This window comes from Lacerta agilis, chromosome 5 (assembly GCF_009819535.1).
Source record: "Lacerta agilis isolate rLacAgi1 chromosome 5, rLacAgi1.pri, whole genome shotgun sequence".
Taxonomy (NCBI): Eukaryota; Metazoa; Chordata; class Lepidosauria; order Squamata; family Lacertidae; genus Lacerta; species Lacerta agilis.
In genome coordinates, this window is record NC_046316.1 from 43,122,909 (window position 1) to 43,145,185 (window position 22,277).

The window sequence follows — 22,277 nt, forward strand, 5'->3', positions numbered from 1 at the left end:
TCTCGTGTGGTAAGACTGGGTGCATAATTAAAAGAAAACATGAAGGATAAAAACATGGTTCTTCCTCACCTACTAAGATATTGGGTGAGGATGGCTAAGTGAAGCTACTTTGTCACACACAGAGAATAGCTTTACCAAATTTGAATTATGTTTGTTGAAAACTCTGCTCCGTTTCCCCTGTAAGGAAAAGAAGCAGCAGCATCTGTTGCTTTGACATCCATTGCTTTGACTTCCTACCAGCTGAGTGCACATGTTCAGTATTTGTGAGGCCTTTATTGCCAAGTGATGCCAGGTTTCCTATGGAGAATATGTGGGGAACCTTTGGTCCTTCAGATGTTGCTGAACTACAACTCCCATCAGCCCAAAGAAGCATGGATGTTAGGAGTTGTTGTTCAGCAACATCTGGAGAACCAGAAGTTCCCCACACCTCCTAATGAGTCTGACCATCCATGAAGATATCTGGAGAATATAGTGGGCCACAAGATTAACAATGGCTACTGCTCATCCTGGGCATATTTTCTTCATCTGCAGTTTCAAGAACTGTGGTATCTGGAGCTGCATGGATGTGTGCCTAATTGAACTCATGAGTTCAAAAAAATCAATTTGGAGGGGTTCTGTAGTAGCAACTGTTGAGAACGGAAAATTAAAAACATTCTAGTAGGCATAAGGATCATACATGGACCCCTGGATCACAGCCATAGTCAACATACCTGAGAGTTTTGCAAAGATACAGATTCCTGAACACTGCTAAGGATTAATACCGTGATGAAAACATAGACAGAGGTACGAGTTGAACTTGGCAGCAAATTTCTTTAAAGATTAAACAATGCTGTCTTTTTTCAGACTGTCCTAGATAAGAATACTTTGATGTTGAGGAACCATGCTTCAGATAGGCGAAGGAATAAAAATTGTAAATGTTTTATTGTGCACACACACAACACTACATGTACTTCTGAACTCTGGCTCATCTGATTATTGTTGAATCTGCCAATGTTTCTTTGTGATTCTAAAACTGGCTATTATCTAGTAATCTCATTCTGCAGCATTTCAACAATACATCGCTTCCATAATAGTATTGTTTCACTGTTTCTAGTAAGTGCACATTACTGCTAATTTGTAAAGGAGCTTAAACAGTGAGAATACCTATTGTCTACAGATTCAGTTACATATGCTCCTAGTTGCAGTGACTAATCTAGGGTCTACAGTAACTACACTCACACTAACTCCAGCAATTGAAAGTCTTGTTGGAATTGTACCATTAGGTGTCTCTGTTCACAAAAAGAGCCGAAATGCAGAACAGTATATGCTTCATTTCCATATAGGATTTGAAGCACATCTAAATGTGGATTGTATTGCAGTTAATGGCCACAATCCTCTTGTCATTGGCACGAAGTCCATGGATATTGTTGGGGATTTTCTCATGCCAGAAGGGGGAGGGGAACAACCCTATGTAGCAACGTTCCTCACAGTTACAGCAGTATCTTGAGTGAATGCTTAAACACATGAGCCAAGGGTTGGAACAAGGCTGACCCCCGATAACATTCATTCAACACTTTCCACATTCTTTATCTGGCCTTGGCCACAGCCAAAGATGCTGTACTTGATGTCTCAATAGATGAAATTATTGGATCATGAGAGTTCTTGTAGATGATGTGCTGAGTCACCTGATACGCTGGTATGTCAGCTGTCCTTCGTGGCTGCATCACAGAGATTTTATCTAAATTTTCTTAACTTCCCAAGAATTTCTCGTAACTTCCCTATAAACTTTGAACTCTAGTGATAGTGGAACAGTTTTACTTGCCTGTATAGCAAGGGCAGTGGGTTTCTTGTGTTTTAAGGATGTACATTGACTGTGTGGTTAATGTAGAATTTTTACTTTGTCCGCAAACTCACTACGTGACCTTAGGCAAGCCACTGTTCTCTTGGTTTCGTCCCTCTGTCTGCTTATTCCATGAACATACTGACCTCCCATACAAGGATTTTATAAGGATTACTAGAATAATGTATGTGGATTTTGAGAACTTGAATTGCACTATGTCTTATTAAATACATTTTAGAAGGTGACTTCTCTGCAGTTTGCAACCAGATCAGAAACATTCACTGGCTTATTTTCCAGACATTGATATAGCTATTTTCTAGGTGAAATGATACCTACCACCCTTGGCTTACAGTTCTTCTCCTCTATGGAATTGTTGGCATGGATTGCATTACTGTAAGTGATTTTCCCCACTGAATCCTGAACTGAACTCAGTAGGTAACCGAACTCCATAGGATTTTGTTTAATATATATGAGTGCATATTTATACTTTCAAAGATTATCAGTGACACTGTAAATTGAAGTGTCCAGGAACTCCCCCCCCCCTTGTATGTAAAGGCCCCTTAAATAAAAATTACAGGGAAAGGTGTTGGCATGCTTTATGCAAACCAACCATCTAAATGTTCAAAATGGAAACTTTTGAAGTTTCAATTAGCAAAGATTTATTTCCCATGTGCCTATTTGACCTTTTTGTGGATGAGTAAATAAGAGAATACATATACTGAATACTGATGGATTTATAGCACTGGGAAAGCAAAAGCTCTGAAGTTGTGTGTGTGTTTTAAAATTTAACATTTATAGTTTGGAATGAAGAATTAATAAAGTTTTACTTTAACTGTTTTCAGATGTAGAACAAAATATAATTGGTCTCCAAAAGGCCAATATATTTAGTTAGCATACTTTAGCAGTACTTTGTATTTTAGAGCTAGCCTTTGTCTTTATGATATTTTCATAAACACAGCTTTTATTCTTCTTCAGGAATGTGTCATAGTCTCTTATCGCCCCTGCTACTTGCCCATATACCAATAGCTGCCTAACAATGTAATGTTTAATGTTTTAAATTACCATATTTAGTCAGAATGCACAGGCACGATCTGGATACCTGACAAATGAACTGCAGCAGAATTTATATTTTTATACACTGCTTCATGCAGGCGTAGTGAAAAGGCTTTGGTAAAAACAACAACAACAGAGAGCTATCAAATTAAAAGAGAACAATATGGTAACATTTGCCCACTTTTCCTCTCACCCTTATTTTGTCCCAATTGTGCATACTTTGCAAATAATGATTATTAAAAGCACTACTTCCCCATCTCCAGCCAGCATGGCCAGTGGTAAGGGATGATGGGAATTGTGGTCCAAAACATCTGGAAAACACCTAAGGTTGCACTCAGTAAATAGCTGGAGCTGCTGCATCAGTGGTGAGACCTGCAGAGTGACTTAAATGAAAGAGAGAACAAGGAAAGGGAACCTGATATAAATTTGGGTCATACTAGTGGTGTGGAATGCCAGCTTCTCATGTAAAGCAGTCATTCCCCATGTATGTCTATCAAATATTTCATATTTCTTGGGAACAGGGTCACAGTTTAAATCCACTAGACTTGCATTAGATAGACTTACAGCATATCTAAAAACATAAAACATCAAGCGCTGAAAACCTCTGATACAGGGCTGTCTTCAGATGTCTTCTAAAAGTTGTGTAATTCTTTATCTCGTTGACAACTGAAGGGAGGGTGTTCCACAGGGAGGGCGCCACTACTGAGAAGGCCCTCTGCCTGGTTCCTTGTAACTTCACTTCTCTCAGTGAGGGAACCAGTAGAAGACCCTCAGAGGAGGACCTCGGTGTCTGGGCTAAGTGATGGGGGTGGCCATTTAGGGCTTTAAAGGTTAGCACCAACACTTAATTGTGCTCAGAAATGTACTGGGAGCCAGTGAAGATCCTTTAGGATCGGTGTTGTATGGCCCTGGTGGCCACTCCCAGTCACCAGTCTAGCTGCCACATTCTGGATTAGTTGTAGTTTCTGAGTCACCTCAAAGGTAGCCCCACATAGAGTGCAGTGTGTGTGTGTGTGTGTGTGTGTGTGTGTGTGTAATATCACTGAAAATTCAGCAGTTTCTAAGGCAGAGCTTTCTAAACTGTGTATTGCAACATGTTAGTGTGTCGGCTGCAGTGTTTAGGCGTGTCGTGCAAATGCTCCGTGCGGTCCCCCTGGGGCTGGAAAGGGGTTAGTTTAACATCCAGTTTGCTAGTAAAACTGAATTACTGTGCCGTGAAATGATGCGAAACTGAATTACTGTGTTGCGAAATGATGCATGTCTAAAAAGTGTGTCACCAACATGAAAAGTTTGGAAAGCTCTGTTCTAAGGCATTTAGATCTCTTTAGGCCTGGATCTCTTTAGGCCAGGTTACATGTTTGGTGTGTTACCTTGAAACAGCATCCTTCACTGTACCACTCTTGTTAGCAGCCAGCATACTCTGTATGATTAGGTAACCTATATATGACAGCTTTATGCACAATGCCGGATTCTTTCCGTGGCAGTTGCTGCACTCAGTTGGATTGCAATGGACAGCAATCAAGTTCAAGATTTAATGTTGCAGTCAATGAAAGTCATTTATTATTAGATGAAGTACCTGAAAAAGCCAATTGCTTTGATATGCAGCGCTTCACTAAAATGCCTCAAACTTTGGTAACAGCCAGTGCCTTACGTAAACATTTGTACACTTCTACACATCCCTTAAAATGTTAGAGCTAAATATTCCAACCTCAGATCACCTACATGTATTTCAGGCAAGCTAGCATATGCAGCTAAAAGTTAAAATGTTTCAAGTGAAATAAACAAAACACATTGTGTGTTAATGTTAGTGGTGATTCTACCCCCCCCCCGCCAGCAATGGTATTGGGGACTCACCCCCTCCCCATTTAAGGGCAAGAAGTAAGGTCGTGAAGGAAATCAAACCCTGATGTGGATAAATGAAACATGAGGCCTACTGACTTTCTAAAAACATTTTAAATAATATTCTCTAAGGTTTCGTTTTATACTGAAGGCGATTGTAATATGTTTTGGAAGATGGTGTAAGGTTTCTATTAAAGGGAGATCATACTTTCCCCCCTTTTTCTTTTTGTACCCAAACATGAGTAGGGGAGATGGAGTTAGAGCTTATTTAGTAAAGGGTGGAAAACTTTATAAGTTTTCTCCAGGACTATAAAAATATTAACTACTACATTAAACCACAATTTGCATTTCACTTTTTTTAAAAATAAAAAAGTATACCATTCCTACATCTGACAAGGCAACACACAGAGAGTGGCTTGAGACAGGGATCATATGTGCAAATGTAAGAAGGCTGATAGAGTTGTGCTTTCTTGCATTTGTTCAGATCCTTCACTTCCAAAGAGTTCCATGAGCTCTCCCTGCTTTGCTTATGCATTTCTCCATGAGGGAATTGTCGGAGTCCCACTTTGGAACTGTTTGTTCAGCTTAGCCTTCCCTGACAGGTAGATTTATTTATTTATTTATTTTAGTTTAAGGCTTTGTGGATGTGATCCCTCTCACGCTGCCCTTACGTTGTTCATTTTCCCTGGTGATTTGTATTTTCTGTCACTAGTAACCACTTTGCGAGGTCATTGTCCTAAAAGAAGAAGTGAAACGTTTTAAGAACGAAATAAGAAATACCTATACATTAGGAATGTGTATCAATACAAAAGGTGAAAATCCCCCACCCTTGTTTTCTCTTCACTGAGGAGACTTGGTTAGACTACTGCAGTGCATTGTATGTGGAGCTGCTATTGAAGATTGATCAGAAACTGCAGTTTGGTCCAAAATGTAGCTGCTAGAAGACGAACTGAGACTGGGCATTGGAAACATAACTCATCAGTGCTAAAACAACTGCACTGCCCCCACGGTCCATTTCTGAGTGCTGTCCAGAATTAGTACCGCATTTTCCGGCGTATAAGATGATTGGGCGTATAAGACGATCCCCAACTTTTCCATTTAAAATAAAGAGTTTGAGATATACTCGACCGCAGATTCTCCACCCGGCGTATAAGACGATCCCCGACTTTTGAGAAGATTTTCCTGGATTAAAAAGTAGTCTTATACGCCAGAATATACAGTACTTAAAGCTCTGCATTGCTAGGGACCTGAAAACCCACTTTCCCTATATTAACCTGCTCACACATCTTTTGCAGGGCTTCCCCTGGGTGCCCGTGCCATCTTAAGTGGGGCGAGAAGAGGGCCTTCTCAGTCATGGCACCCTGTTTATGAAATGCTTTCCCACAGATGCCTTATTGGTGCTTAAATGAATGTCTTTTTTGTCACCCAGACCTTAACTATAGGAGATATTTTATGTTGGATGACTTCAAGTCATACACACCGTCCAACATACAGCCATGAAGTAATTTAAAAACAGCATTGCAAGAGCTACAAGTTAAATAAGGCTTCTGCTTTGTAGTATGTTGCCAGCGCTGCCTCAGTAAGTAAATTCCCCATAGGCATTTGCAGAGTGCCAAATATATGGCCTTTATTAAAGATCCTATTGTTTGGCAGTGTCATTATTTGCTGTTACACCCCAGTGTTGTGCTTTTCAGACAATTTTTTTTTTTTGGAAGCCAACATGTTAAAGGCTGCTATCCTATAAAAACGTAACAGAGCTAAATCCAATTGTACTCAGTGAGCCTTACTTCTGAGCAGACATGTATAGGATTGCACTGCATGGCAGACTATATGCTATTTGGAATTTGGATGGTTTTTAATGTTTCCTCAAGTCACTATAATTTAGTTTTAATAATTAATGTATCACTACATGGCACCTATTTTTATCAATAAAATATTTATAGCAGCTAGGCAGGAGTCTTTGACCTTCAGTGATCAGGGCCAAGGTCAAAATTAAATTTTCACACTTTTTGTTTTATAACTGGTTAGCAGCTGGTGGGAAATGAGCTGAGGTTTTTAATCTGACCTTTAAGGTGTATAATTGTTAAAATTATAGTCATCTCTCATACAGGATAAACTTGCAACCTTGTTGTTCTCAGAATAGTGTGCAGACTAGTGAGGAGGTGTTCCTCTTACCCATTTGAGGGACTGCCCCAGGGTGGGTACCCCTCAAATGTTGCTGGGCTATAATTCCTTTCATTCATTGGGTATGCTGACTGGAGATGATGGAAGTTGTATTCCACTACATCAGGAATGTGAAAAGTTCCCAACCCTAGCGGGTTCTTCAAAAGAAATGAACAGTCCGAAAGAAATTGTGTGTAATTTGTTTACACTTACAAAAAATAAAGCACATAATAAGTTTTTCATTTCAGGTATCTAATTGTTTGATTTATTTTCCTGTTTATTATAATTTGCCCTGAGATGAGAGGCAAAATAATATCAGATAAATAAACAAACATGTAATGAAACAGAACAAGAACAAAAAAGATTGCATTTCTTGACATGTGAGATACTCTTGAGTTCCAAATACCGTCAAGGAAAATCATTAGCTTCTAATCCCTTAATGGTGTTTTCTTCCCAATGGCATAAAATTACTGCTGAGTCTTAATACTTCAAGATTGCTGTGAAATAATTCAAGCTGATGAATAAGAACATACAGATTTTGCCAAGAAGCCAATTCAGTATTCTCCCTGGTGGCCATCTTGGAAAAAGACTATTGTGCATCATTTCGCGATGATGGATGATGGAACTTAATAGTCTGACCCTTTTACGTTTGGTACCAAGTCTTTAAAAGGCCCAAACCACAGAATGATCTCATGAGTTCAGAGCTTTGGAAAGCTCATTATTAAAAGAAATAATAGAAGTTGTTTCTTAGAACAGTAGTTGCCAGTTGTGATCGTGATGCAGAAGGCCACACAGTGAGCTCTGGGCATGCAGTGTGGCTTCTGAAGCATGTCTTCTAAAAGCAGTTCCCTAAAGTTGAGAGTTTCAAGAGCTACTACCTACAAACCAGGGTATGGATATGAGGTAGTAGTGGTTGCTGGTGAAAAACCACTGGTACTCTGGTTCATGTGAGTTAATGGTCCTATGCACTGATGGTACTCTTTGGGACAGACCCAGTAGGCCTAATTGTGGAAAATCTATAATGGTTCCTTGACTGAAGTTGTTACATAACCAACATGTATATGAGATGATGCCATATATGTTCTTTGCAGTAATGTTGTTATCAGTACTATTAATAGTTCATGATTATAGTTCACAATTAGTGAATGCCTTCTATAATAAAATATATTAATTGATGCTCATTTTAGTCTTTTGTTCTCTCTCTTTTTTTAAAAGATACTTGTTTTTGGTAGCATTCTTGTTTGGCCTTTGCTTCTCTTTTCCCATTCTGTGTTTATATTTTTGCCTAATTATACAATTTCCAGTTACAATACACCTCAGTAAACCCTTACCCAAAGGATTTGGCAATAGATTTGACTTCAGATTAGGACACACTTAATTCTTTTTTATTAAGTTGGTGAATCATAATTTTGTTTTCTAGTTTGACATTAATTAAAATCAATTACTGTACAAGTGAATACTATATATATATATATATATATATATATATATATATATATATATATTCATTCCCCACATCCCCATATAGTAGGGAACAATCCCAGAAAGTGGTGCTCTCATGTTTGATACCACATAAATAGAAGTTTCTGTGATTTAAAAAAAGTACCCTTAGTTAATTGTGCCCTCTTTTCCCTTCCCCCACTTCATACAGTCTTCTGCTCTGTGCCATCTTTTTTATTTTTTCTTCTAAAAGGCTAGTCTTTAGACAGCACTCCAACTGGAGTATTCAAGCACCTCCTTTGAAGTGCAGTTTTTGTTCTACGTTTTGGTTACAGCGTTATTTCAGTGAAGTCAGCCAACAGGCTTACAGGGCTTTTTGGCTCATGTTCACTAACAGTTTTCTTGGCAGTGCTGCTTAATTCTGCTTCTTTATACGTGTTTCTCTCTCTCTCTCTCTCCTCCCCCCGCCCCATCTTTTCTTCCTGACAGAGCGATCTCCTCACAGGCCTATCCTACAAGCTGGCCTACCAGCAAATACTTCCGCAGTTGTTGGGGGTGATGCAGAGTTTGTCTGCAAAGTCTACAGTGATGCTCAGCCTCATATCCAGTGGATAAAACACACAGAAAAGAATGGAAGTAAATATGGGCCAGATGGATTGCCGTACCTGAAGGTTTTAAAGGTGAGCTTTGCCCCTCCTTATTTTCTTTTGAACAATAATTCTTTTTAGAATGTTATAAAGCTTTTTGAACAAGGTCAAGGGATATTTTTTTTAATTGACTTTTATCCTTGCCAGCACACATAAATACAGTGGAATACTGAGTTGTTGGGATAAACAAAAGCAAAAATTCACTCCACATTTCACCTCCCTTAAAGTCTTTTATCCACCAGCATGATTGTTTGCTTATTTTTCAGACATCATGGTCGTTTATTAAAAGAATTGCAGTGCCGTTATCTTGGCATCACTTGAGATTTGTGCATTGGCAAAGAGTATCCAAAATAAACCAAAGGAAATATATTAAGAGGCTTGGACAACATTATAGGCCCTTCTGTAATGACCATATTTGCTGCCAAAGGATGTTGTCAGTGCACATTTTCCTTATGATAAAGATACTGAGTGTTTCTCCCTCCCCCAACTGTGAACTATTGACAGGGCAATGATTTTAGGTGTAGCAGGCATTTTAAAAACATGTCCTTTTTGCCTGGCTTTGTTCCTATTAATTTTATAGTAGTGATTTCCCATGAAGCTTAGCAGTAGAGCCAGAAATTAATGATTTTGCACAGCGAAGAAACAGAAAAGGTAGTTTATCTGGGCAGAAGCTTTCCTGCCCCAATTTTGTAAGAAATCTTTCTTGCTGCTGCTGCTGTTGTTCTAAATGCAATATTTCAGTGCTAGCATTTGTAGTACATTTGTAGAAGACTCCTTCAAGTGTTTTGGTGGCGGGACCATGGTGGTGTCAACATTTGGGGCAGTAGTTACATTGTTCTCCTGTGTTATTGGTCTGTTCTAGCATTCGGGGATAAATAGTTCCAATGCTGAAGTGCTGAAACTGTACAATGTGACAGAGGCGGATGCTGGAGAATATATTTGTAAGGTCTCCAATTATATAGGGGAGGCCAACCAGTCTGCCTGGCTTACGGTTCTGCTAAAAAAAGGTAACGATGTCTGTTAAAGAAAGCTGGATGTAGAAGCTGGAAAAAATTGGTGCTTTGGGACTCTGCAGGCAGCTTGTAGGATAACTCCGTGGCCTTGGTGTATTTATAATCCTCTCTTGGAGATGCAACTGGTATTACTCCAGTAGCCATGGAAAAATTCCCACAAATACTGTTTTAGTTACCTCTTCTGAAACCTTTTGTCTTTTCTGTTTTTACTTTGATGTATCATTTGTCTTTGTATATATTCCCCCCCCCCAGCAGAATCTGAAAGATTCTGATCTGACCACTCTGAGTCTTCCTTAGTTTTGAACTGTTGTCTTCTATTTCTTTGTATTATATATTGATCACTGCCCTGGAAATCATAGCTACTCATTGAGGTTGGGTCAAGTGATGAGGTGTTGCGCATAGTAGATTACCTCCAACGCCTCATGTCTCAGTCTGGTAGCAGACTGAACATGAATTCATGGAGACCTACCTATCCACTTGACGAGCCAGCATTTTATATTATCGTTTCCATCTTTACACAAGTGCTGTATAGCCATGTGACAGGTCTCATTTGGACCTTGTTAATAGTGTGGTATGCACTTCAGCTTTGCAAAAAAGTTTCATGCACTTTTAAAAATGCAAACATGTTAAATCTTAATATCTGTGTAGAACTAATTCTCTTCCATGGTCATTAGGCATACATATAGAGATCTTGATTCCTTTTGTTTACTTCAAGACAGTGCAGCATCAGTTACCATCTTGTTAAGCAGGGATTGTTGAATTTTACATTCCCGTATTTGTAAATCCTATTGTATGCCTTATCAGTACACCTATTTCAGTTAGGTTATGCCCTGGTCATCACAGGATACCTTTAGTGTGAAATGCATGTTGGATCTCACCACATTGGATGGCCCCCAAAAAATTTCTAGACAAGGTGAAGTGTTCAAGCCAACTTCCAAACTTTGGGTCATCATAACAGACCCAAATGTAAGTAAGTAAGCACTTCTAGAAAATCCATTATCCATATATTTTATTTCTATGATCACTTCAAGCAGTAGTGGCCTGTTTACTTCTAGCACCAACTGTTTGTCTGGGTGTTCCTACCTGTGACAAACCTGCGTTTGGGTCCATGATGGATTCCTAAACTGCTCCATTATATTTAAATCTCAGGTTTGACATAAGTTATTATTTGAGGTGGTGATAGCCTGAGTTCTTCCTCAGCCCTTTGGTTACAAGGAACTCTTGGGGCTATATTTAATGCAGGTTGTTATGAAAACACCTTTTTTGAAGTTTTTTTTTTGTCTCTTTGTTTTCAGCCCTTCACTGTATTTCTCTGAAATGTATGTCTTCATTAATCTGAAGGACATTTTAAGCGACATTACAGAATGTCCTGTCCCCCGTTCTTCTGTCTGTTTCATCTTTCTTTGTGTTTATGTCATTTTCTCCTCCAAACGTTTTGTGGACAAATTTTTCCATGTTCTTTGATTGCATGCATTCTTAGGTGGTGAGAGTAGGTTTGGTGAAGGGTGTTGATGATTCATTCCTCTCTGAGGTGAGCTGGGATCTATTGGTAATTGCCTTTTGGTTGAGGGCTTTGTGGATGGGATCTCCCCCCACGGCTGTGCACCGGTCGTTTCTTCTGAAGTGCCAAGCTCCCCGTGGTTCCACTTCCCATCCACAAGAATTCCTAAAATGTCTAGCTTTTCTCTTGCTTCCCTTTTTTTTCTAGGCTGCCGGTGTTAACACCACGGACAAAGAGATTGAGGTTCTCTATTTACGGAATGTAACTTTTGAGGATGCTGGGGAGTATACATGCTTGGCGGGTAATTCTATTGGGATATCCTTTCACTCTGCATGGTTGACAGTTCTGCCAGGTATATTACTGCTATCTTTCAGTGGTTCCCCTACCCTTTCCCCTGCTTCATTGTTGATTGCTGCAAAATTAGCACAGCTTCTGTCTCAGAAGTGAGCTTTTTGTTTCCTTTAAAATGTTTTTCACCACAGCAAAAGGCTGCACTTCAACTTAAAAAGATGAATTGTAATTTTTTCAAACTTCATTTAACCCCCCCCCCAATTATCTTAATGTTCATTATAAATTTGGAAAAAAGAGGCTTTCTTTGACACTTGATTATATAACCAAAAGTCAACAATCATAAACTTCTCCCTGAGAGAAATTCAGAAATCCTCTCCTGGGAAGTTTTTAAAGGGAAATTTTAAAGTCACGTTTTATGAAATACCACAACCCAGTCAAATTGCCTGGGTTTACACATGTATATATGAGAATTGGCTGTGCTGAAATGTGATTACAGAAGCGGTGTTTTTACATATCTTTGGAATCAACTTGGTGTATCTTTCAATGTTGCATGTTCTAAGCAAATGACGAGCTAATTTGCTTTTTCTGCAAAGCATGTATTGCCATGCTTGGATTGATGTTGTTTCTGTTCTCAGCAGAAACACACATTAATGCGCTTCATTGCCTGAAATTGGTTGTCTGTCGGAAAATATAGTTTTAGATGTCTGCACTAATGAAACTTTCTTGCTTTATAACTGTTCAATGCAGAGCAACTGCCAAATTACTTGCACAGTTAATAATTTGCTGGTCAATATTATATATATATATGTTAAGTCTTAATGTTTTTAAAATATAGGTTTGGTAACTGCATGTGTTCATTAAGTAGTGTGCTGCTATATGAGTTGTTTTCAAGGTTTCTATGTTGTTTCTTCTCTCTTTATGTAAGAGATAGCTTACTACCATCTTTAACTATTAACCTTTGTGGCTTCCAAGGTGCATTCACCACTAAACAGGTAGCCAGTGCTTAAAGTTGCAGTTGCTTCTGCTTGCACTGTTCATTCCATATTTGCAAGCGCTTAAGCACCACTTCTTAATCAATTTGAGTGAATGCTTATATTAATACAATATGAGACAGAAGAACCTGTTGCAATGTGCATTGCTTGCATAATGACCAGATATTGCTGCAGAATGCTGATGGTGATGATTCAGAGTAATGAAGTAAAATGATTAGGAACAGATTATAATAATAATAACAACAAATATCTTGACAAGTGCTTTGTCACAATTCTTATTTGCTGTCAAAACCCACATAATAAACTAAAGTGTCATTATTGCAATGTAAAAAATGGGAATAATTTCTTAATTAGTTAAATCATGACTGAAAAATAAATTCTGTGCAATTACTTAATGAACAGAATAACTGTAAAACTAGCATTGCCATTTGATGCCGTTCACAGACTAGGTGCTGTTAAGATCTGAGTGTGATCTTCCATCAGTAGTCTTACCTATATATGTGAATATATACCAATATATGTAAATTTTATTACAGTATTTAAAAACACAAATGCATTCTCTTTTTGGTTCTGGAACTTAGTGATCTACCAATGTCAGAGTACAATCTCATGCTGTCCTCCTGCTATGGGACAGTCCAGTTTGAAGAATTTTGAAGAAAGCTGGATGAGTTCCTTTTTGAAGGGGGCAGGGAATATGCTGATACCTAAATCCAGTACAGTACTTGAGAACTGGCGTGGTCCTAGTTAAGAGAAAGTGGTCATGGAGATCCATCAGCAGTCTGCTGTTTTGAGAGTATCCAAAGATTAGTTAGCCACTCAATTCCTATGGACTTTTACAGCCCAAATCCTGTGCCTATTAACTCAGAAGTAAATCCCACTATGTTCAATGGGCTTACTCCCAAGTAAGTGTGCATAAAGAGGTGCTGTTGATACAAATTCACTGTCCAATACATTTCGATACTTTCTGTGAATCCTGATTTTCAGTAGAAGTATTTGGATACCTAAACCAGGCCAGTTCATGCCTGAGCTTTGTTATGCTTCGGCGTCCCATAAGCCTTGCTTTTCAGCTAGCTAATTCAGTGCTTGTTTGCCTTTCATTGTGTGTTCAGGTGGCCCACAGAGTTAAACACAATGCTCTTGAAAAAAATTATTTTACTAAACCTGTCATTTGCTTCAGGCCAAAGATTGGGAGATTGGGATAAATATTGATTCATCTGGAGTGAATTATGTGCCCACTTCCCTGTCTCAAGCAGCTTGGCTAAAAAGAAAAATAGAATGAGAAGAAAAGGTGATCACAGGCATAATTTAAGCATGTAGCCTTTCATTGTGAAGTTAAATAAGACCAGCTATTCATACCAAAGTGATTTTGTCCAGAGGTATCTCACTAAGCTCACTTAGCGGGGTAGCAGCCAGCTTAAGCCGACACTTTGAAAAATGGCTGCGTGGAGACTCTCAGTGCAGCTGTTTCCACGCTGCTGATCTCGTGCAGTTCGTTGCAAACCTGGTGTGGGACCACTTTGTTTGATGTGTACTGCCAATTTGTTTTCACTACCTTGTAATTCTTCCTCATGACTCTTCCTCCTTCGTGCTTGCACTCTAGGCCCTGTAGAAGACAAACCGTTCCCAACATCACCAGACTACCTGGAGATAGCCATTTACTGTGTAGGGGTCTTCCTGATTGTCTGCATGGTGGTGACAGTCATTCTGTGCCACATGAGATCTTCCACCAAGAAGCCGGACTTCAGTAGCCAGCCTGCCGTGCACAAGCTGACTAAGCGCATTCCTCTGCGCAGACAGGTAACAGAAAGTAGATAAAGAGTTTAAAAAACCTATTATCCTATAAACGAAACAAGCCAGCAGATCATTTTTCATAAAACACATGGGACTGAAGTGGCACTTGGTTGCTAAGAAGAGGGGCTGTAGCATTTTGCTTTGAATCCATAACTCCCTGTCTCAAGGTTGGTGTCCCAAAGAATCCTGTAGTGGTTGAGTGGAGACGCAAGGGCTCTCTGCTTAAGCTCAGAGGCACCCTACTCTTCCACCAGGTCTGAAGCTAGGGACCACAGCTGTTACAGTTAATGTTGGATCAAGTTGGATTTCAATTGTGCGGTTCCAGAACCTGTCCTATGTTCCTGAATCTCGTACTGGGTTCTGACACCAATAAACCACTAGGCCAAATAAAGCAGGGCTGCTGTAAATTATTTAATCTCAGCGCAGGAACTTTGACGCTGTAAAGGTTGAGGAAGCGTGATTAAATTTCCAGTGGAAAATGAAAAAAAGCTTTTTGAGGATGTGGTGAATGTGAACACTTTTAAGAAACACAAGAGGTAAAATAGCATATGTTCAGGTGTGTCTTCCATTTGAGCTACTTATCAGATTGGCTGGTGCCACAGGCAGTGGAATAGAGGGGGAGGCACATGTTTTGCTAAAGCATCTGAACATAGGAACACATAACTGGGAGGGAGTTGTGCTTCCCCCCCACTCCTCAATGTTTTTTTCCCTTCCTGCCCTTCAAGTATTCTTGTGCAGAGACATTTCACATGATATATTTTTATAATATATGTTTGTTTCTAGAGAAGAATCATATTTTTTAAAATAATGAGCAGGTCACAAGTGTTGTTATCCAGCAGGGTTGTAAATTTGGACATGGATATATATCACTTCAACTGGGCTGAACATTTGGTTGTAAAATATATTCTATTGTTTCCTTTGTAAGAAGGCAGCTTTCCCAAAAGTATGTACTGGTATATTCAACACAAATAGGACTTTCAGGAGTTGAATGCTTTGTTTATATCCAGTTAAGTTGGGGGGGGGGCAGGGGGAGCTCGAAATATTTCAGGAATTTTTTCATGCAATGATTTAGGCCTGCAGAAGGAAGCAGTGTTAAGAAAGAAAAGCTGAATATTTTTTGGAAAAATTGTATCTTTAAAAAATCCAGGTTATTTCCCATCAATAAGAGTACCTGTTATTTCCCGTGTTTAATCAGATTTCGGTGGAATTAGATTGTGTACAATGATATGTTTTTGCTGAGTATAATTAACGAGTACACATTTGGAACTTTATTGAATAATGTGTCCTCTCCATGTGTCCTATTTCATGTCCTATTTCAATCTCACCTATATTGATGCTTGCCTGTCAAATGGGTTTTGTTGTTTCAGCTACTGCAAGTGGGAGGTATGTAGAAAATGACCAACTTAACTGCAAGTGTCATGAATTTGACCATATGAGGCTTTGTTGGAGGTCTTATTTGGATTCTCTGCTCAGCTTCTTCCCCTTTGTCTAAGGCTTCAGGGACTGCACCACAGGATATAGAATGCCTGCTCCAATATTTTCTGGAGAGCTATTGGAAAACTCAGGGTTTGGGTTTTGCTCATTCTGAAGATCTAACTGACAGTTATGTGTGAGCCAAAAAGAATTTACTATCAGACCGACTGGTCTTTTTCTACAGGTCTTTTTTCAGCTGTGCAGCTGCTCCATACTTGCAGCACACAGCTGCCTAGGTAGAGTAGTTTGATCAGGGAAACAAAAACTGCTGGCCATGGCAAGTAGGAGTAGGCTGGACTGAATGGACCTCTGTTTCCTTCTATGACTGATTCCTCAATCCAGCTGATAAAAAGAGAAACGTATTGGTGATAGTTTGGATATACGTAAATGCTAAGGCTTGCATGCCATTGTAGTTTTGCACTAGTGGAAATTTCTGATCATGCAAGGTGACATTGCTGTTTTGTGCTGATCTCTCCTACTTATTACAGCTCTCTGTGCCATATGCCATGCTGTGGTTACTGTGAACTATAGTTTATTGAAGCAAGCCAGGGTCGTTTACCAGTAAAATTTGGCTTGTTTCATTAAACTACAGTTAGCATTAATCGCAGTTCTCAACTGGAAGTGAACAACAAACTATGGTTAGGTGAAAATGGAAGCAGGTGCTTCTGTGTTCCTTGGGGCCAGAGAGGAGCAGAAAAAGGAGTGCATGAACCTAAGGTTCATGTACTTTATATGCGAACCAGGCCAATGTGTATCTGCCCCTGGAAAGTTGCCCAAACCGTTCAATTAATTTGCACCCACAAGGTGTCACTTGAAATCCCATGGCATAGGACAATTATTCTCTGACTTAATTCTGCTTAAATTAAGAGTCTTAGAATTTAGAATCAAAGGCTTCCCAGTTGCCTCTATGTAGCTGGCAGTGTGGCCAAAGTCTTTCAGGGAGCTGACTTAATCCACTTGTAGAATTAAAATGCTTTAAGCAATTGTACGAGAGACACTTATTTCATCTACTCATATGGAATACTAAACTTTGTATGTGGTTGTCATGTACATGTGAGTGCATTTGCACAAACAACGTACGCCTGGAAAATTTGAATGTTGTATTCTCTACTAAAGAGAGCTTTCAGTCTAAGCCCACTATTTGTATCGGCTCTGGAATAAAAGGAGTTATTGGGCTGTGACTGGAATGAAAGCAGCAAGATGACCTGATCATGTGGTGATGACAGAGAAAATGCCATTGGTATATAATCCATCTGTCAGTAGTCAGGCCATGGATTGTCATAAACTCGCCATTTTCCAAAGGGCAGTTATCCCAGTCTGTTGGTTTGTTAAATACTCTTTCATCAATTGTCTCTTCCTTTGCCAACAGCAGACTTCACTGCCATCATTTGTCATGCAGTTGTGCAATGAAACTCCACTATAAACCACCTTTAAAACATTGTATTCTGCATGCTTATGGTAAACTTGATGCACTGTTGTTCATGTTCTGATTTTGTTGAGTAGCTGACATTTTCAGTTTTCTTACCTTTTTACCCATGTAAAGGAAATACTCCCCAACAGAATACCGGTACTTTTCTGGTATCAACTGGTAATTTTAGAAATGCTTCTGTATGTTGTTTCAAGTTTATTCCATTCCATGTTTTCAGGTGCAGCCACTGCTAAGTTTTGGATGGTGAAAGTATCTGCTGTAAGCATTGTAAGGAAATGTGTTCCTATTTTCATAGTTCTCAATAAATTTTGCGCTCAAGTAATGCTCTCTGCCAACAGCAGCAGTCAGAGAAATCATGGCTTCCAGAGGCAAAGACTAATGTACTTAGATTTTCAGAAGTAACTGTTTAGTTTCTGTACATTAAGGGTTAGGGTTTCATACATTTGCTGTAAATCTGAAGGAGTTAGAAAAACAGAGAGCATTTTGTTTAACAGGCATGTGTTCCTGGATTAGTTGAATAGGCCTATTTTTTGTTGCAATGCACTGGGTCTCCGCAAGCCTTGGTTGTATTTTTGAGACTTGTTTCTTTTCTTTTTAAAAAACCTTTAAAAGAGTTGGCAGTAACCTATATATCAGTTCAGTCAAATAAAAAGTTGCAGAGTGTGTTCTTACTTACTTTTGTGCTCTGTAGCATTAGGAGAGGGGAAAAAACCTGATTACCTTTGAACAGGATTTACGGATCAGTTAGTTTAGGTGACTTGGAAGTTGTAGAGAAGGTTGATGGCACTTTTACTTTTTAAAGCTGAGAAGCAGAGTCCCAAAGGAAATTATTTGTGTACACTTGGGGGCTTGCAAGAAGTGATGCCATAACACAGAGAGGAGATCACCTTTCAGGTTTCTCAAAAGGATATAAGTCACAGTCCTATGCCTACTTACCTGGAAATATGTTCATGGGACACAGCATTAGTTGTCAGTAAACATGTATAGGATTAAGCATCAAACTTGCCAAAATCACAGTTTGTGATATGGGAATTTCTGGTATACTGAGTGTCATAAGGCACCCTCCATAAGGCTGAGGCTAATGGGAGTTGCAATCTAAAACAGCTTCAAGACACCAGGTTGGTGAAGACAGCCATGGGCTTTGTGGGCCTCACTGAAGTTGAAATGTTATATTAAAAGAAATCAGTCTTCCAACGGATTAGTAGTATTTTTTTTCTTCAGATTTGAGTAGTGATGTTGTTGTCATTTTAACTATTAGAACAGTTATAGAAATGTGCAGCACTGCCTGAAAATGTATAATTGCAACATAACATCCTAAAACTAAAAAATAATAAAAAAATTGTCTGGAAACAGCCTCTCCTAAGAATGTGAGGTGAACATCTCTGAAATATGGTGGTTTAGTTTAAGGAGCCATTAGGTTGTTCCTTCTGCTTGAAGGGCTGAAGCCCTGAGCATGGTGTTGTAGGTTTTGTATGTGTAAGGTTCGCGTGAAGGTGCTTCACGAGTAACGGAGCAGGAGCCCAAACAGTCTTTTGCAGTTTTATTGTGCAAACTATTTACAGTGCAGAGCTACAAAAAGCATGTCTGTCTCAGTCGCTTCTCCCCCAGCATAATAACATTGGCACCCCAAGTCTCCTCCTACCCTCCTTGCGTTTCACTCGCAACTGGGGTGCCGGAAATGGCATGCCTCCCTCCTGACCAGCCGGGCGAGGTGAGCTCAGGGTCTCAGCACATCCCCAAGCCCTCTCCCCGCCAGGCTCCCTTCTTGTGGCTCCTGGCTAGAAGAGGCGCTGGGGCTCTCAGTGGCATCCCTAAGCCTCCTCACCCCTGGCTGGTTCCTTCCCTTTTCTCCCCACTGGAGGTGTGGTGGCTTTCCCCCCTGGAAGAGGTGCTGCTGCTGAATTGGCAGACCCTCTGTTCCCCTCAGCGGGCCAGGTGGCAGTTCCCTGACAGTATATATGGGGTTTGCACATAAAGCCCAGTGTGCTTTTCCTTCATTTTACTTTCCCTAGCTTTCATATTCTCCCACATCCCATTTGCCATGTACTCTGATGTGGAGAGAGTTAAATAATGGAGCAATCAGGAAGGAAGACCTGATACTGGTAGTCTGATATTAAACGCTGATGTGCAACTTGGGGCTGTAGACATGTTTTTCCTCCTTTAAATATTCTTATATCAATCCAGAGGCCTGAAATGATCTGAAAGGAGAACCTTCTACCATGTGAGACCTCTCACTAAAATTTCACCCTAGCCCCACCCACCACTGAGTCCTGCAGAAGGTTGGCTAGAGTGCAACTCTAACTTGTGCAGGCAAAAGGCTCTAAGAAGCAAATCTGTTTAAAATGAAATAACCTATAGAAAGTGAAAATGCCCAAGCATTTTTCTTTCTTTATTTCTCAGTGGAAGAACAAGGCTTTTAAAAGTGTGGGCTGGTCCCAAAAGGCCTCCCTGGATCCCAGGCCAACTTGTGCTGCTATACTCTTATTTTTCCAAAGGACAAATTTTTTTCAATAGTCCCCCAGCTTCCATAATACCATGCTTTGCTCCAATGAATCAATCAAAAATACATTACCTTCGAGACTGGCCCGATCCTTTAAAAAAAAAAAAAAAAGCTAATGTTAAATATTCCTTCTAGAATGGAGTCATTTTTTTGTATGCAGTCTTGGTATTTACGCTGAGGACTTGTTTGATGTTACACATACTGGTGAGTTTGCTCCCCTCCCCGCAAACATAGAATGAACTGGCAAAGTGTTTCTTCAAGCTTTCCCTGTAACGTCATCATCTGCAACATAGTGCAGCTATGGATTTAAAGATTAAACAGGCTTTCCCCAGCAAAACTGCACACCACTCTTCTCTGTCTAGGAAAACAAATGATATGACCTTGGAGATAAATGTTGGTGAATTGATACGTGAGTGGTGAAATGAGCAGATTTCAGATCATTTTCCAATATGTATGATGTACCATGTAAGGAATCTCTATTTACTTTAAAAACAGTCACAGTTCAGTACTCTGAAAAACAGCGTCTGGCTTTGGGCAGGCTGTCTAACATCATTCTGTAGTAGTCCAGATTGCCTAATCTCTCACTCAACATAGAGTTGGGTTGGACTGATTTTGGCCAAGTTAATGCAATACTGAATTTCTGCCAGGTTTGGATTCACATTAAAAAATATTCCAAGCAATTTTGTAGTGTAGTAAGGGCAACAACTACAGTTTGGCACAGTTTGCACACCACACAGTGTAAAATAAACTGATTTAATGTGGATGAGAAATGTGTTGACACGTTGTTAGTTATGCATGGCTAAATTATGGAAGGGATGGTTTTCAAAGATGGTTTTAAAATAAGATTAGGGAAATGCATTGGAGATTGAGACTGCAAATTCATGGAGGATCAGTGGCTGCTAGTCACCATCTTTATTGTTGAAAGCGATATGCCTTTAAATACCAGTTGTTAGGGAGCAGAGGTGGGAACAGTGCTGTTGCATTCAGTTCCTACTTGGGGACTTCCCATTGGTGTATGGTCGGCCACTGTGAGTATAGGATGTTGGCGTAGGCTGGCCTGATCCAGCAGGGCCTTTCTTACACTGTCCCAAAGTTTATACAGTGCTCCTCCTATAGTCCTGTTGCTGCCGCACTGCAGACAAAACATGTCAGAGTGTTACTTGTCATGTAATCCAAGCTCAGGTTCTTGGCTTGTTTCATGCAAACAAATCATAAGCAGTAAGCCTAGAACCAACCTTGAATTGTTCACATTAAATAATAGTTTGTTTTAAACTATGGTTTAGCATGGCATGCAAACCAGGCCTTTCCACCATGCTCAGTGCTCTCCTTTCTCATAAGAGTTTATACCAAGGTTATGAATCTATTTGCATTTCTCTACCAATTTCTCTCATAATCTCCCCTTTCTCTTGAGACTCCATGGTGAGATCTCAATACAGTTCAAGAGAAAGGGAGATTAAAATAAATGGAAAGATTTCAGAAAACAAAAAAATGTGGAACCACTGCTTGGAGCCAGTTAGCCATCCTGTCCATTTTAGCGTGTTAAGTAAACATGTTTACATTGTTTACTTAAGCTGTAGATGTTTGAATTCAGGCTAGATTGGTTTTTGGCGTGTCATTGCAGCCGTTCAGAAAGCTATGTTGTACCAGGTCAGCAGGTTCTAAGTCACAGTGAATAGAAGATTCCAAAAATACCTGTATATAGGAGGTGATATTTTCCTTTTTCTAGTACAGTTTTATTGAAAATAACTTTATTTGTTACTCTGGTGTTTGGAGCAAGTTTGAAACTGTTAAAGGTGCTTTTAAAACATGTATAAATTGATAAAATAACTTGCATGCAAAGTCTTACTAAAATGTTATATCATGATTAAGGTCAGGTATCTTGTGTTAAAAGATGTGCAGTTTCTAGTTTGGGTTGGGACGTTGTAATCACCTGCTCTTCAAGTACTTCTTGTCAAGTGATAAAGAAAACATTTGGCACGAGAACGTCCATCTATCCTTCTAACAAGATAGTAGGCTATGGGCTGCAAAAAATTTCAACATCCATCTGGAAGGAAGAGGTAGAGGAGGAAAAAGCGTATTCATTTCAGAATTATCAACCACCAGATTGTGTTGCATGGAATGGCACTTCCATGTATTAAGTGGCATCATTGCTTGGTCTTATTCCAACAGTGTTTATGAAAACAAAGTTCCTTTGTCCAGTTTTGTTAAGTGGTAAGTATTGTGAAGCCAGTTCAGTTTCGGAACTGCATTGCACATTCAATGTACTCTTTTGCGAAATGACCGCAGTAGGATTTGGTGACCCAGCTGAAACTGCACCCAGACAAAT

The 22,277-nt window shown here is 39.6% G+C and overlaps 1 protein-coding gene across 1 annotated transcript in view; it reads left to right on the top strand.

The window, feature by feature from the left end:
* The window catches only part of FGFR2 (fibroblast growth factor receptor 2), a 113,079-nt gene that overhangs the window by 65,462 nt on the left and 25,340 nt on the right, over window positions 1-22,277 (top strand). The window contains 3 exon segments of the mRNA XM_033149514.1: window positions 8,804-8,994; window positions 11,683-11,827; window positions 14,359-14,555. Coding sequence (XP_033005405.1) covers window positions 8,804-8,994; window positions 11,683-11,827; window positions 14,359-14,555 — 533 coding nt within the window.